General features: G+C 58.8%; 1 protein-coding gene across 1 annotated transcript in view; it reads right to left on the reverse strand.

Annotated features, from left to right (window-relative positions):
- The window catches only part of COL5A3 (collagen type V alpha 3 chain), a 50,524-nt gene that overhangs the window by 15,305 nt on the left and 21,306 nt on the right, over positions 1-13,913 (reverse strand). Inside the window, 20 exon segments of the mRNA XM_058290551.2 lie at positions 187-240; positions 375-428; positions 536-589; positions 786-839; positions 916-1,023; positions 2,047-2,100; positions 3,325-3,378; positions 3,463-3,570; positions 3,673-3,780; positions 4,549-4,602; positions 6,155-6,244; positions 6,415-6,522; positions 6,616-6,669; positions 6,754-6,807; positions 6,909-6,962; positions 7,318-7,362; positions 7,451-7,504; positions 8,197-8,241; positions 9,356-9,409; positions 12,861-12,914. Of these exon segments, the coding sequence (XP_058146534.1) occupies positions 187-240; positions 375-428; positions 536-589; positions 786-839; positions 916-1,023; positions 2,047-2,100; positions 3,325-3,378; positions 3,463-3,570; positions 3,673-3,780; positions 4,549-4,602; positions 6,155-6,244; positions 6,415-6,522; positions 6,616-6,669; positions 6,754-6,807; positions 6,909-6,962; positions 7,318-7,362; positions 7,451-7,504; positions 8,197-8,241; positions 9,356-9,409; positions 12,861-12,914 (1,314 nt within the window).

Here is a 13,913-nt window from a genome sequence, read left to right on the forward strand (position 1 = left end):
CTCGCACTTTCCCCCTTGGCGATGCACCACCCACCTGCAGAACTCTACGTGGCAGCCCTCTCCTTCCGGGATCCTTGGGTCAAGGGGGTCAGCAGGTGACCTGGGGCTGCCCCGAGGTCAGCAGCCCAGATGCCCGGGGCCCAGGGATTCCCTGAGATGGGTGCAGGAACTTCAGGACACACTCACCAGGAGGCCGGGGGCTCCTCGGGGTCCGGGGTCGCCGGGCTCCCCTGGTTCACCCTTTAGGAGGCAGAACGGAGGTGGGGAGAGGTCCCGTCTGAGGCCGGGAGGGACCGCCCAGAACGGCCGTCCCCCCAGCCAGGACCGGTTTGCCCTCCCTCACCCCAGGCAGCCCCCTGCCCTCCGTCTCTCACCTTCTCGCCCACGGCACCCGGCTGGCCGACTCCTCCAGGCAGCCCCGGAGGGCCCTGGGAAGACAGCAAGGAGTGGACGCTGGGACCCCAATACCCCTTCCCCGGGCGGCGGGCGTCCCCCAACTCGGAGGCCTCCCGGCCCCACCCCGCGGAGTTCTCACCTCTGGTCCACTTGGGCCGTGGGGACCCCGAGGGCCCGGAGCTCCATGGGGACCCTGTGGGGGTATCAGAAGAGCCTCCAGTGACCCCACGTTCCCTCCCAAGCCCCAAGGACCAGATCCCACCCTTGATGCCGGTGGCCCACGTCACCCTTAAAACGACAACGGTGCTTGGTACCCACCACGGGGGTCCAACGGTCACCCCACCCCGCAGCCCCGCCGCCCCCCCCACTTCTTCCCAGGGGGTCCATACCATGGCCCCTACGTCTCCGACCTCCCCCTTCTCTCCGGCAAGGCCAGGCAGCCCCTGTGGGACGAAGAAGCAGGACTGAAGCGCAGGGCAGGGGAAACCGGGGGGCGCCGTCCCTAACGTGGACACCCACCTGCAAGCCCGGGGGGCCAATCACGCCCACGTAGCCTCTCACTCCATCGTCTCCTTTCTGCCCAAAGAGGCCTGGGGGTCCGCGGCGCCCCTGAGCCCCGTCCGCTCCCTGGGAGGAGGGCAGGGGCACGGTTATAGTCAGGGTCAAAGGTCGGGAGTGGGGTCAAGGTCGAGGCTCAGGATCAAGGTGGAGGGTTGGAGTCCCAGTTGGGATTGAGCTTGGAGAAGGTCAGAACGCCAGGGGTCAAGGGTTAAGGGTCACGGTTTGGGAATGGAGTCAAGGTCAACCCAGCTTGAGGTTGGCATCGGACGGTGAGTCCATTGGGGGATTGAGGTTGAAGGTCACCAGCAGGGTTCACCTGGGGTGGAGATGGCATTTAGGGTGGGGTTTGAGGTTGGATCCAGGGTCAAGTTCAAAGTCTGAGTTCGGAAAGGTGGCACTGGAGTGGGAAAAGTGGACATGGTGGCTGATGGGTATGGGGAATGGCAGGAAGAGACGAGAGGTGGAGGCGCCTTTGGGACTTGGAGTTCCCCTGGATGGTGCTTCAGGGGCAATCACCGGACATTGTATATCCTCACAGGGCCCACTGGATGGAATGGGGGAGAGTGTGGGCCATGATGTGGACCATTGACCATGAGGTGCAGAGGTGCCCAGAGATGTACTTACCAAATGCAATGGATGTGTCATGATGATGGGAGTGAGTGTTGCTGGGGAGGGGGAGTGGTGGGGTGGGGGTGGTGGGGTCGAATGGGACCTCATATATATATATTTTTTAATGTAATATTTTTACAAAATCAATAAAAATTAAAAAAAAGAAAAGAAGAAGAGAAAAACAAAAACAAAGTCTGAGTTCAGGCTTAGGGTCAGCGCGGGAGGGCAAGTCAGGGTTGGGTTGAGTGTGGGATTGAGTCGTGCCTGGTGAACATGGGATTGGAAGTTAAGGCTTGGGGTTGGGGCGGAGATGGGGTTCGGGCTCGGGTTAGGCCAGGTTCAAGGGTGGAGCTCCTATCAGGTGCTGGCCATGAGGGCTCCGTTGAGGTCGGGGTTGAGGCTGGGACTGAGTCGGGGTGGAAGGCCCTGTCCCTTCCCAGCAGGGGTCCAGGGGAGGGCCACAAAGCTGGGAGCACTCACCGGGGCGCCCGGATGCCCCGCGGGACCCCGTATCCCTGTCGGTCCAGGTGGGCCCTGGGGGAGGAAACAGTTGAGAAAACCTTCAGGCTCAAGATTGAAGGAGGGAAGTGGATGTGGCTCAGTGGATAGGGTGTCCGCCTACCACATGGGAGGTCCAGGGTTCAAACCCCGGGCCTCCTTGACCCGTGTGGAGTTGGCCCATGTGCAGTGCTGATGCGTGCAAGGAGTGCCCTGCCACGCAGGGGTGTCCCCTACATAGGGGAGCCCCACCCGCAAGGAGTGCGCCCCACAAGGAGAGCCGCCCCATGTGAAAAAAGCGCAGCCTGCCCAGGAGTGGTGCCGCACACACGGAGAGCTGATGCAGCAAGATGACGCAACAAAAAGAAACACAGATTCCCAGTGCCACTGACAAGAATGCAAATGGACACAGAAGAACACACAGTGAATGGACACAGAGAGCAGACAACAGGGCGGGGAGGGAGGGAAGGGGAGAGAAATAAATAAATAATCTTTAAAAATAAATAAATAAATAAATAAAGCCATCATAAGGAGTTTGGGCATTTTCAGGACTTGGAGTTGTCCTGGGTGGTACTGCAGGGACAGATGCTGGACATTGTGTGTCCTGCCATGGCCCACTGGGTGGACTGGGGGAGAGCATAAATTACAATGTAAACCATTATCCATGCGGTGCAGCAGTGCTCCAAAATGTATTCACCAAATGCAGTGAACGTGCCACGATGATGAAAGAGGTTGTTGATGTGGGAGGAGTGGGGTGGGGGGTGTAGGGGGACCTTATATTTTTTTAATGTGACATTTAAAAAAATAAAGAGAGAGAGAAAATTTTAAAAAGATTGAAGGAGAACTAGAAACTAGACGGGGACAGCGACACTCCATCCCTCCGGCCCCGCCTCCCTAGCCACCAGGTGGTGGGGGACGGGTGGACATCTGTCTCAAGTCTGGGGCCCTTTTCCCAGCTGTTGCACCAAGACCCCGGCCCTGAGCTGGCTGGAGGAGCCAGGCCCTGGGGGGAAGCTGGGCCCAGATGCCTCACGGCCAGACAGAAGCACACGCAGACAGGAGGGTTTGCTGTGTGCCACCGAGAACAGGCACCTATCCGGATCTGCGGGGTTCCGTGGCCCCTTCCGGCTTGAGCGGCTCGTGCTCCTGGCAGAGGTCAAGCTGGGGCTCGGAAAGCTCCACGGCTCCCCCTTCCCCTTCTCCAGTTCCCTGGCCTCCTCGCCTGGGGACCCCCCCTTTCCCGGGGGCCCCCTGACTCACCGCATCCCCCTTATCGCCTCTGCTCCCCTTGTGGCCGGGGGTGCCCACTTCCCCCTGCAGGGGAAACAGAACGATGGAGGACCCCCTCCTTTCCCCACACCCTCCCCCCGGTCCCTGTGTCCCCCCAAAACCCCTCACCTTGTCCCCGTCCTCGCCGGAGGGCCCGGCAGCCCCCGCGGGTCCCGGGAGCCCCAGGGGCCCTAAGACCCCATCTTTGCCAGTGGGGCCGGGAGAGCCACGTTCACCCTGTTGGGGGGGGGTTGAAAGGGGGGGTGTCAGGGGTCAGGGCAGGAGCCAGGTCTGGGGTATGTGGGGGGGCCCGGAGAGTGAGGCAGGCACGGCACTTACCGGGGCCCCCTTCTCGCCTGCGGGGCCGACGGGTCCCTGGCCTCCGCTCTGGCCGGGGAGCCCGATGCCTCCTGTTGGGCCCAAAGGGCCCCGCTCGCCGGGGGAACCCTGGAAACGGGGCGAAGGGTCAGGAATAGCCACAGCGGTCACCCTCGTTCACGGAGGGTCAATGGTCATCAGCGCGTCTCCTCCCCGCCGCAGCCAGAGGGCGCCCGTGAGCGCCTGCGGCCGGGCGCGTCCCTCTGCTTAGAGCCCTCGGTGGCTCCCACCTACTTCAGAGGAGAGCCGAGTCCTCACCTGGGCCCCCGGGCGCCGCGTGAGCTGGCCCCCTCGCCTCCCTGTGCTCACCTCCTCCCGCTCTCTCCCTCGCTCACTCCTTATGGGTCTCCTCACCGTTTCTCGCACTCGGCAGGCGCAGGCGAGCCCCGGGGCCTTTGCAGATGCTGGCCCCCCCGTGCCCGTGCCCGTGCCACTCTTCTCCTAGGTGTCCCCCGGCTCCTCCCTCTCCACCTGCAGCGCTCAGCTCAGATGCCCATTTCCCCGAGGAGCAGGGGAGAGCCCTTCCTCTCTCGCCTCTTTCACACTCATGACCCCTTTACCTCCCCTCCTAGGATGGAAGCTCCAGGAGAAGAAGGGGTCGCCCCCCACTCAGGGAAGTATTTGGCAGGTGCAGTATCTCAACGAGGGTCACAATAATCCGTGCCCCACAGATTGTCCTCGTCACGGCTATTTTACAGCCCGGGAAACTGAGGCTCACGGAGCAATAGCAAGTGGCAGAGCTGGGACTGTCCCCAAGAGGGCAGACTTGGTCTTGACACCACCCAGCTTCCCAGAGACCCCAAGTGCCTCCCACCCAGCCGACGGGGCTACACTTACGTTGGCCCCGGTGGGCCCTGGGGGGCCCTTGTCACCCTTCAAGCCAGTGGGTCCCTGGAGGAGGAGACAACTCACCATTATTTTAATGTAACATTTTTTTGTGTGGGATGTACATATCTTCAAAAAAAAAATTCAATTTACAAAAATGATGGGGGAGCAGATTTGGCTCAACGGATAGAGCATCTGCCTACCACATAGGAAGTCCAGGGTTCAAACCCAGGGCCTCTTGGCCTGTATGGAGCTGGCCCATGCGCAGTGCTGATGTGCACAAGGAGTGCCCTGCCACGCAGGGGTGTCCCCCGCGTAGGGGAGCCCCACATGCAAGGAGTGCGCCCCATAAGGAGAGCCGCCCAGCGTAAAGGAAAGTGCAGCCTGCCCAGGAATGGTGCTGCACACACAGAGAGCTGACGCAGCAAGATGACGCAACAAAGAGACACAGATTCCCAGCGACAACAATGCAAGTGGACAAAAAAGAACACACAGCTAATGGACACAGAGCAGACAACAGGGGGGAAGGGGAGAGAAATAAATTTTTAAAAGAATTTTAAAATGATGGGGTGGAGGGCAGCTCTGCCTACGTGCAACCGCAGTCGACACACTTGGTGGGCGTGGGGTGAGGGGGGTGGGCGGTATATGGGGACCTCATATTTTTTTAATGTAACATTAAAAAAAGTAAATTAGGTGGCGGACTTGGCCCAGCGGTTAGGGTGTCCGTCTACCACATGGGAGGTCCAGGATTCAAACCCCGGGCCTCCTTGACCCGTGTGCAGCTGGCCCATGCGCAGTGCTGATGCACGCAAGGAGTGCCCTGCCACGCAGGGGTGTCCCCCACGTAGGGGAGCCCCACACGCAGGGAGTGCGCCCCGTAAGGAGAGCCGCCCAGCGTGAAAGAAAGTGCAGCCTGCCCAGGAATGGCGCCGCACACACGAAGAGCTGAAGCAGCAAGATGACGCAACAAAGAGACACAGATTCCCGGTGCCGCTGACAACAACAGAAGCGGACAAAGAAACAAGACGCAGCAAAATAGACACAGAGAACAGACAACCAGGGTAGTGGGGGGAGGAGAGAGAAATAAATAAATAAATAAATCTTTTCTTTTTTTTAAAGCCCCCAGAAATTCAAATTCATCCAAAATATCTCCACATATCAAATGGCTAAATTCTGAACAACTCCGAAACGACATATCAAATGTGGGTCCCAATAAATGAGTGTAGAAATTAAAAAAAAAAAAAAATGATGGGGTGGAGGGGAGTGGGGTATATGGGAACCTCTTATGTTTTTTATGTTTTTTCCTGGAATGTTCTTTGTGACCTATTAACTTTAATTTAAAAAGTGTAAAAAAAAAGAAAAAATCAATAAATCTGTATCCATATGTGACCTAAAAAAAAACAGCGTTCCAAGGCTACCCCGAGGTCCTGCCGTCCTCACCCCGGGACGCCCCCACCGTCCCCCGCCGCTTTCCCTGGGCACCGAGACCGGGGACTCCTGCCCCCCAGGGCTCTCCCGCCCCTCCCCTGGCTCTCCCAGCTGCCCCCGCCCGAGCTGCCGCCCCCACCCCCCTCCCCTTCCTCCTCCGCCTCCCCAGGTACGAGATGCGGTTACTCACTTGGTCGCCCGGGGGTCCGTGGGGGCCGGGGAAGCCCCTGGCTCCGGGGGGCCCTTCCTTCCCCAGGGGCCCCAGTGGCCCCAGCTCCCCCTGCAGAGGGGCAGAGGCAGGGGGTCAGGCTGCAGAGGGGGGCTGTCGCCCCCTCACTGGGATGCTGCTCCCCCCCCACCAGGCTCAGGGCTCATTCTGAGCCTCGGGGGGTACAGGGGCCGTGCAGAGGGCTCTGGGACCGTTCGACCAAGACATCCCGGGGTTCTCACCTTGGCCCCCTCTCTGCCCTCCAGGCCCGGGAGGCCTTGCTCGCCAGGGGGTCCGGGGGGGCCCGGGGGGCCCCTCTCCCCCAGAGGCCCCGCTTCTCCAGTGTTCCCCTAGGAGAGGAAGAAGGCGCCGTTGAATGGGGGTGGCTGCGGGGGTGCCAGCACATCTCCCCTAGTCGGCACAAACTTGGGGTCCACTCTGACCTGAGGCCCCACCACACCAGCTGGTCCAGGCGGCCCTGTCTGGCCTTGGAAGCCCTGGGGAGACAAAGAAAAAGGGGGTGTCCCGAGAGGGGAAGGCCCGACGGATGCGGGATTCAGGGCTCAAGCGGACTCACTCACCAGCTCCCCCCTCTGTCCAGGATGCCCAGATCGCCCGTCCTTCCCTTGGGGACCCTGGGGGGGTAAGACATGGGCGAGTTGAGGCAGATGTGGGGAGCCGCCCCCAACCCAGCTCCCCCCCCCCCACCTGGCCCCAATCAGGGTGACCCACTCACCGGGGGGCCCTTTGGGCCAGGAAACCCAGGAAGGCCTTGCAGACCGAGGAGGCCCTGAAATGGAACCCCAAGACGTTACCGAACCCCTCCCGCCCGGACCCCCGCGCCCCCACACCCTACCCCAGAGCGCGGGAACCGGCCAGGCCTCTACGCGCCACTCGGCGAATCACCCCCCTTCGCCTCTGCAGCCTTTTGGGGTGGGGACTGCCCCTGGGGGCTCCCACTTCACAGAGGAGGGGGCCGGGGCACAGAGAGGTTAAGCGGCTCGCCCGCGGCCGCCCAGCAAGGTGACGGGCAGATTCGAACGCACGGCTCACGGACCTCAGAGGCCGGGCGCTGTCCACGGCTTTCTAAGGTCTACCACCCCCTGGGCTTGTCTGTTCACCGGGAATCACACACACCTACTAACCTTTTCTCCAGGGACGCCAGGAGCCCCGTCTTGACCCACGTCCCCCTACGACAGAGGGAAGGAGTCTCAGGACAAACTCAGCTGGGAGGGACTGGGAGGACCTGGGGCAGAAGGGCCCCCCACCCCCCCGTACCTTGGGGCCTGGCTGCCCTGTGGCACCCGGCTGCCCCCTCTCTCCACGGGAGCCCTGGATGGGGAAAAGGCAAAGATTAGGAGTCAGGTGGGGAAGCGGGCGTGACTCAACAGGTAGAGCGTCCGCCTACCACATGGGAGGTCCAGGGTTCAAACCCAGGGCCTCCTTGATCCGTGTGGAGCTGGCCCATGCGCAGTGCTGATGCGCGCAAGGAGTGCCCTGCCACGCAGGGGTGTCCCCCGCATAGGGGGTGCCGCACACAGAGCTGACACAAGAAGATGACGCAACAAGGAGAAACACAGTTTCTCGTGCCGCTGATAAGGATAGAAGCCTTCACAGAAGAACACGCAGCAAATGACACAGAGAGGGGGCGGGGAAGGGGAGAGAAATAAAATAAATCTTTAAAAAAAAAAGAGACACAGATTCCCAGTGCCATCGACAAGAATACAAGCAGACACAGAAGAACACACAGCAAGCAGACAATGGGGGTGGGGGGGAGAGAGAAATAAATAAATCTTTAAAAAAAAAAACAAAAAAAGCCAGGCAGTGGGGAGTTTCGGAGTCCTCAGGTCCCCTCCTTCTGTGACCCTGTCCGCTCCCCCCGGGGGACCAGCACAGCCCACGCCCCTTCCCTGCACATGCTCACCCTTTCCACCCCCTCCCCTCTCGCAGCTTCCCCCCCCCCCCCCCCCCCGCCCCACAAAGCCCTGGCAGGGAGGGGGCAGCTCTGAGCAGGACGTTCTTACCGGGGGTCCCCGCTCTCCTTCCAGCCCTGGCTGCCCCGCCTTGCCCTGAAAAGGAAATCGGGCAGGGGAGGCAGAAGGCGTGAGGGTGCAAAGGCAGGTCACAAACACACAAACGCACCCCGTTCGCCCGCCCAGAAAGACGGGCGCCGCTCGTCTGCCCAAAAGTCTTTCCGTGTCACATGCACAGACACCGCCTCACGCAGCCACGCGACAGTCAAGGCGCCCGATGACGCAGGTTTTAAAATCCCACCCCCACGCGCCACTTGCACTCGCTGTCTGCTCTCTGTGTCCCTTCACTGTGCGTGCTCCTGTGTCTGCTCGTTTTCACTTCTCTCTAGGAGGCACCGGGAACCGGTCCCGGGACCTCCCATGTGGGAGAGAGGTGCCCCATCGCTTGCTGTCTCCCCGGTGTGCTGTCTCCCACTGTCTCTCCTCTATGTCTCTTTTTTGTGGCGCCAGCTCTCCGGGCCGGGCAGGCCGGCTCGCTTTCACCAGGAAGCCCCCAGAACCGAACCCGGGACCCTCCATCCGGTAGATGGGAACCCAATCGTTTGGGCCCCGTGCGCTTCCCCACGATGACTCAGTGAATCACAACTCCGGGGCCCAAGCACGGTCTCCCCACACGGACGCCCATCTGTCGCAGCCGCGCACACGTGACTGCAACCCACCGCCTCGGGGTGAAACCTGGGGCTCGTCCCGTGACACTCGCTCGCTGGCACGCACACCCGGGGTGTAAATAGGTCAATGCACAGACTGAGATGAGAACGCAGAGCGGGTCAGCACGGCACACGCGCTCGTGTCCACGACATCCGTTCTCACGGTCACAAGACGCTGAAGCACGTGGCTACGCACTCGGGGTACGCCGAGACTCACGTACACGCGCGGCTACCCCTATCCCCTCCCACGTGCGCACTAGCCCCCCCCACGGACACCCACCACCCTGCAGGTCGGTGGTGCTCAGCAGACACAGCTCTGCGCCGAGAGACGCGAGCCCCCCGCGGCCACGTGCGCTCACAGACCCGGGCACGGCAGCCCCGGGCGCGTCCTGCCCAGCACACTAGGGCGCACGCGTGCAGAAGCACTTCCAGGCGGACACGACCCCCCAGGCCACGCAGAACTGCACCCCCCTCCCCTTTCGGCATCTCCCATCGTGACTTACCCGCTTCCCTTTCTCTCCCAAGGGTCCCAGAGGTCCAGGAAATCCGAGAGATCCCTGAGTTGAGAAAACGAAAGAGAAGAGGTGGGAGACCCTTTCAGGCCAGTGCGCCCAGAAGCTTCCTCGGTCCTTCCAGCCCCAGCCTCTTCCAAGGCAGCCCTCTGTCCCCCCCATCCTCCTCTTCGCCACGCCGGCCTCCTCGCTGCCCCGTGGCCGCACCATCCTGCTTCTGCCTCAGGGCCTTTGCACCGGCCGTTCCCAGGACGCTTTTTCTCCCAGGACTCCACGAGGCCAGCCACTCCCCACCGTTGCCATCTCCTTCACTCGTCACCCCTTCGAGAGCCCGTCTGCCACCACCCCGTCGTCCGGGTCACCCTCCGCCGGTCACACGGTCCCATTTCGTTGTCCCCGTTAAGACTTGCACCGAAACGGCCTTATCCGCCGGCTTACTTCTGCGGTGTCCGTGTTCCCACCAGGACGTCAGCTCCCTCGTCTTATCCCCCCTGCTGCGTGGACGCCTACTCAGCCCCTCTTAATGAACTTACTCCAGCCTGGGCCCCCCCTAAGCACCCTGAAGGGCTCTTGCCCCACCAGAGCGACGATATCGCAGGACTCTGAAACCCCCTCCCACCCAGACGGGGTGTGCGGGCTGGGCGCAGTGAGTCGCGCGGCTCGCCAGCTCCTCTTCCCGCGCCCCTCGGCCCCACGGCCCCTGTGTGCTTTGGAAGAGGCGACACACCCGCGAGGGCTTGCTAACGTCAGCCCTTGTTATCGATGAATCAGTCCCCGGCCAAACCACGCCTGGCAACTTCCGCTATGGATCAAGAGCACCCTTCCCCGAGCCCCTGTTTTATTCCAGAGACTGTGACGAGAGCCTCACCCGGGCCTTTTCATTTTACAGAGTCTTTTTTTTTATGGCTCGTATTTTTTTTAAATTAAAGTTAATAGAGCACAAGGAACGTTACATTAAAAAACATAAGAAAAAAACAAAGAAGAAAAGAAAAGGTTCCCATATAACCCATTCCCCACCCCATCATTTTTGTAAATTATATATTTTTGAAGATACATACATCACAAAAATATATTACATTAAAAAATGTAGGGAAGCGGACTTGGCCCAGCGGTTAGGGCGTCCGTCTACCACATGGGAGGTCCAGGATTCGAACCCCGGGCCTCCTTGACCCGTGTGGAGCTGGCCCATGTGCAGTGCTGATGCGCGCAAGGAGTGCCCTGCCACGCAGGGGTGTCCCCCGCATAGGGGAGCCCCACGCGCAAGGAGTGTGCCCCGTAAGGAGAGCTGCCCAGTATGAAAGAAAGTGCAGCCTGCCCAGGAATGGCGCCGCACACACGGAGAGCTGACACAGCAAGATGACGCAACAAAGAGAAACACAGATTCCCAGTGCCGCTGGCAACAACAGAAGCGGACAAAGAAGATGCAGCAAATAGACACAGAACAGACAACCAAGGTGGGGGGGGTGGGGGAGGTGGGAGAAATAAATAAATCTTTAAAATATATATATATAAAAGAGGTTCCTGTATACCCCCCTCCACCCCCCCACCCCACTCTTCCCACACCAACAACCATATGGCAGGGTCAGATGCTGGACTTTATATATCCTGCCATAACCCATTGAATGAACTGGGGGAGAGTGTCAGCTACAGGGTAAACTATTATCTATGCAGGGCAGCAGCGCCCCAAAATGTGTTGTATAGAGTTTTACGTGAGTTTGAGGCCCAAATGCACCACTAGACTAGCTGTGTGGCCCCGGACAAGTGGCTCAACCCCTCTGAACCTCAGCTCCCTGGCTTGTAGCCTGGAGATACCAACAATAGATACCTCCCTTATGAGATTCGGGTGAGGATGAAATACTGCCTAGAAAATGCCCTTTGGCACATCATCAGTGCCCAAGAGACGTCAGCTGCCCTCGTCGGGATTTATGGATATTACTCCTGATCTCCACTTAGCCGACACACCGGGCTCCCTGCAAAAATGCACCGCTCGTTGCCTGGGGCGTTCTGACTGGCCTGGCTAGGAGGCTTCTCTCTCAACCCCCCACGAACTCCCGCTCCCACGGGTTGAATTATAGACTTAGCGATTGTCCCTTGAGTTTATGCCCAAACTTGCTAATGCCAGCGGCACTTGCTATCAGAGTCACGTGACGTAATGACATTTTACAAAAACCACTGAAATACGGAAGGGAAAGGAGAGATGGCTATTAAAACGAAGTGAGATGAGGTAAGCGGAGGTGGCTCGAGCGATTGAGCTCCTGCCTACCACACGGGAGATCCCAGGTTTGGTTCCCGGTGCCTCCGAAAAAAAGACTAGCACACAATAAACAGACACAGCAAATGCAAACAACAAGGGGGTGGGGAGAAATAAATAAATCTTAAAAAAAAAAAATAAGTGGGGAAGCGGACTTGGCCCAGCGGTTAGGGCATCCGCCTACCACATGGGAGGTCCAGGGTTCAAACCCCGGGCCCCTTGACCCGTGTGGAGCTGGCCCATGTGCAGTGCTGATGCACGCAAGGAGTGCCCTGCCACGCAGGGGTGTCCCCCGCGTAGGGGAGCCCCACGCGCAAGGAGTGCGCCCCGTAAGGAGAGCCGCCCAGCGCGAAAGAAAGTGCAGCCTGCCCAGGAATGGCACCGCACACAGGGAGAGCTGACACATCAAGATGACGCAACAAAAAGAAACACAGATTCCCGTGCCGCTGACAACAGAAGCGGACAAAGAAGATGCAGCAAATAGACACAGAGAACAGACAACCGGGGCAGGGGGGGAGGGGAGAAAAATAAATAAATAAAATAAATTTAAAAAAAATAAGTGAAGTGGAAAAGCCTTGCTAGAAGAGGAAATCACTGAAGGAAAGAAAAAAGCCAAATTAGGTGTGGGCAAGACAGCTGTGCCAGCTGGAGAGGGCAGAGGTGTGGAATTCTGGAAGGGTTCTGCATGTGGATTTACTCCCAAGTGACTTTAAGTTCCTGCTCTGCTCTGTATAAATAGAAGCTTTAAATCACCAGTGATGTCATCTGGGTGTGGTTTAGGCCAGAAAGAAGAATCAGAATCAGTCACGTCATCCCTCCAAACACTGGGAAACGAATGTATGTTTTTGCATAATGACATTTTACGGTAGGGTATAATGAACTCAAGCGATGCATTTTTGTGACTCACCTCCCTAACTGACTTTGGGGATAAACTAACCTCAGCCATACCAGACGAGAAGGCGCCTACAGTCCTATTATCATCAGCAGCAACAATATGTTTATTTCTCAAAATGACGAGCTAGATCCCACCGGGTATGCCCATTTTGCTTCTAAGGAAACAAGCGCAAAGACTCGCCCAAGGTCATTCAGCGGGTGAGTGGGGGGTATGTGTGCCCCGAGCTGTTGCCTCTTGCACTTTCTCAACCGCCCACTGGGTGGAAAGAACCCAGCCCGAGCCCTCCCCGCTGCAGGTGCTAAACAGCCTCTGAATCGGGGTTCCCTCCGCCCCAGCCTCTAGTTCCTTACCTTAGGGCCTGGGCGTCCTGGGTAACCTGGGAGACCCGGCAAGCCAAGATTGCCCTGCGGGGAGATCAGGAGTCAAAGTCGAGAAACTGCAGCCTGCAGCTCAAAGAGAAAAGGCCAGGGCCGGCTGTGGCTTGGTGGAGGGTCGGCAAGGAGGGAGGCAAGAAAATGCGGGTGCAAATCCTTGCCTGTCCTCGGGAGGGTCATTCAACCCCTCTGAACCTCAGTTTCCTCGTCTGTCAAATGGGGTGATGAAAATGACTATTGCAGGTGGTGGTCAAGGGGCTAAAAATAAGATCAAGGGGGAAGCGGCCGTGGCTCAATGGATTGGGCTCCTGTCTACCATATGGGAGGCCCTGGGTTCGAGTCCCGGGGCTACCTCCTTATGAAGGCAAAGCTGGCCCGTGCACCGCGGAGAGCTGACGGCCCATGTGCTGTGGAGAGCTGGCGCAGCAAGATGACCCAGCAGGGCGGTGGACTTGGCCCAGTGGTTAGGGCGTCCACCTACCACATGGGAGGTCCACGGTTCAAACCCCGGGCCTCCTTGACCCGTGTGGAGCTGGCCCAAACACAGTGCTGATGCGCGCAAGGAGTGCCCTGCCACGCAGGGGTGTCCCCCGCGTAGGGGAGCCCCACGCGCAAGAAATGCGCCCCGTAAGGAGAGCCACCCAGCGCAAAAGAAAGTGCAGCCTGCCCAGGAGTGGTGCCGCACACACAGAGAGCTGACACAGCAAGATGACGCAACTAAAAGAAACACAGATTCCCATGCCACTGACAACAACAGAAGCAGACAAAGAAGAAGACGCAGCAAAGAGACACAGAGAACAGACAACTGGGATGGGAGGAGGGGAGAGAAATAAATAAATCTTAAAAAAAAAAAAAAAGATGACCCAGCAAAGGGAGACAAAATGATACAGGAAAAAATGTGCAGTGAATGGACACAGAGAAGAGACAGCAAAGAACGGAACAAGCCACAAGGGGGGGATAAATAAATAAATCTTTAAAAAATAATAATAATAATATCATGGGCAATTGAATTGCTCTGCAAAGCCTGGG

Source organism: Dasypus novemcinctus, chromosome 30 (assembly GCF_030445035.2).
Source record: "Dasypus novemcinctus isolate mDasNov1 chromosome 30, mDasNov1.1.hap2, whole genome shotgun sequence".
Taxonomy (NCBI): Eukaryota; Metazoa; Chordata; class Mammalia; order Cingulata; family Dasypodidae; genus Dasypus; species Dasypus novemcinctus.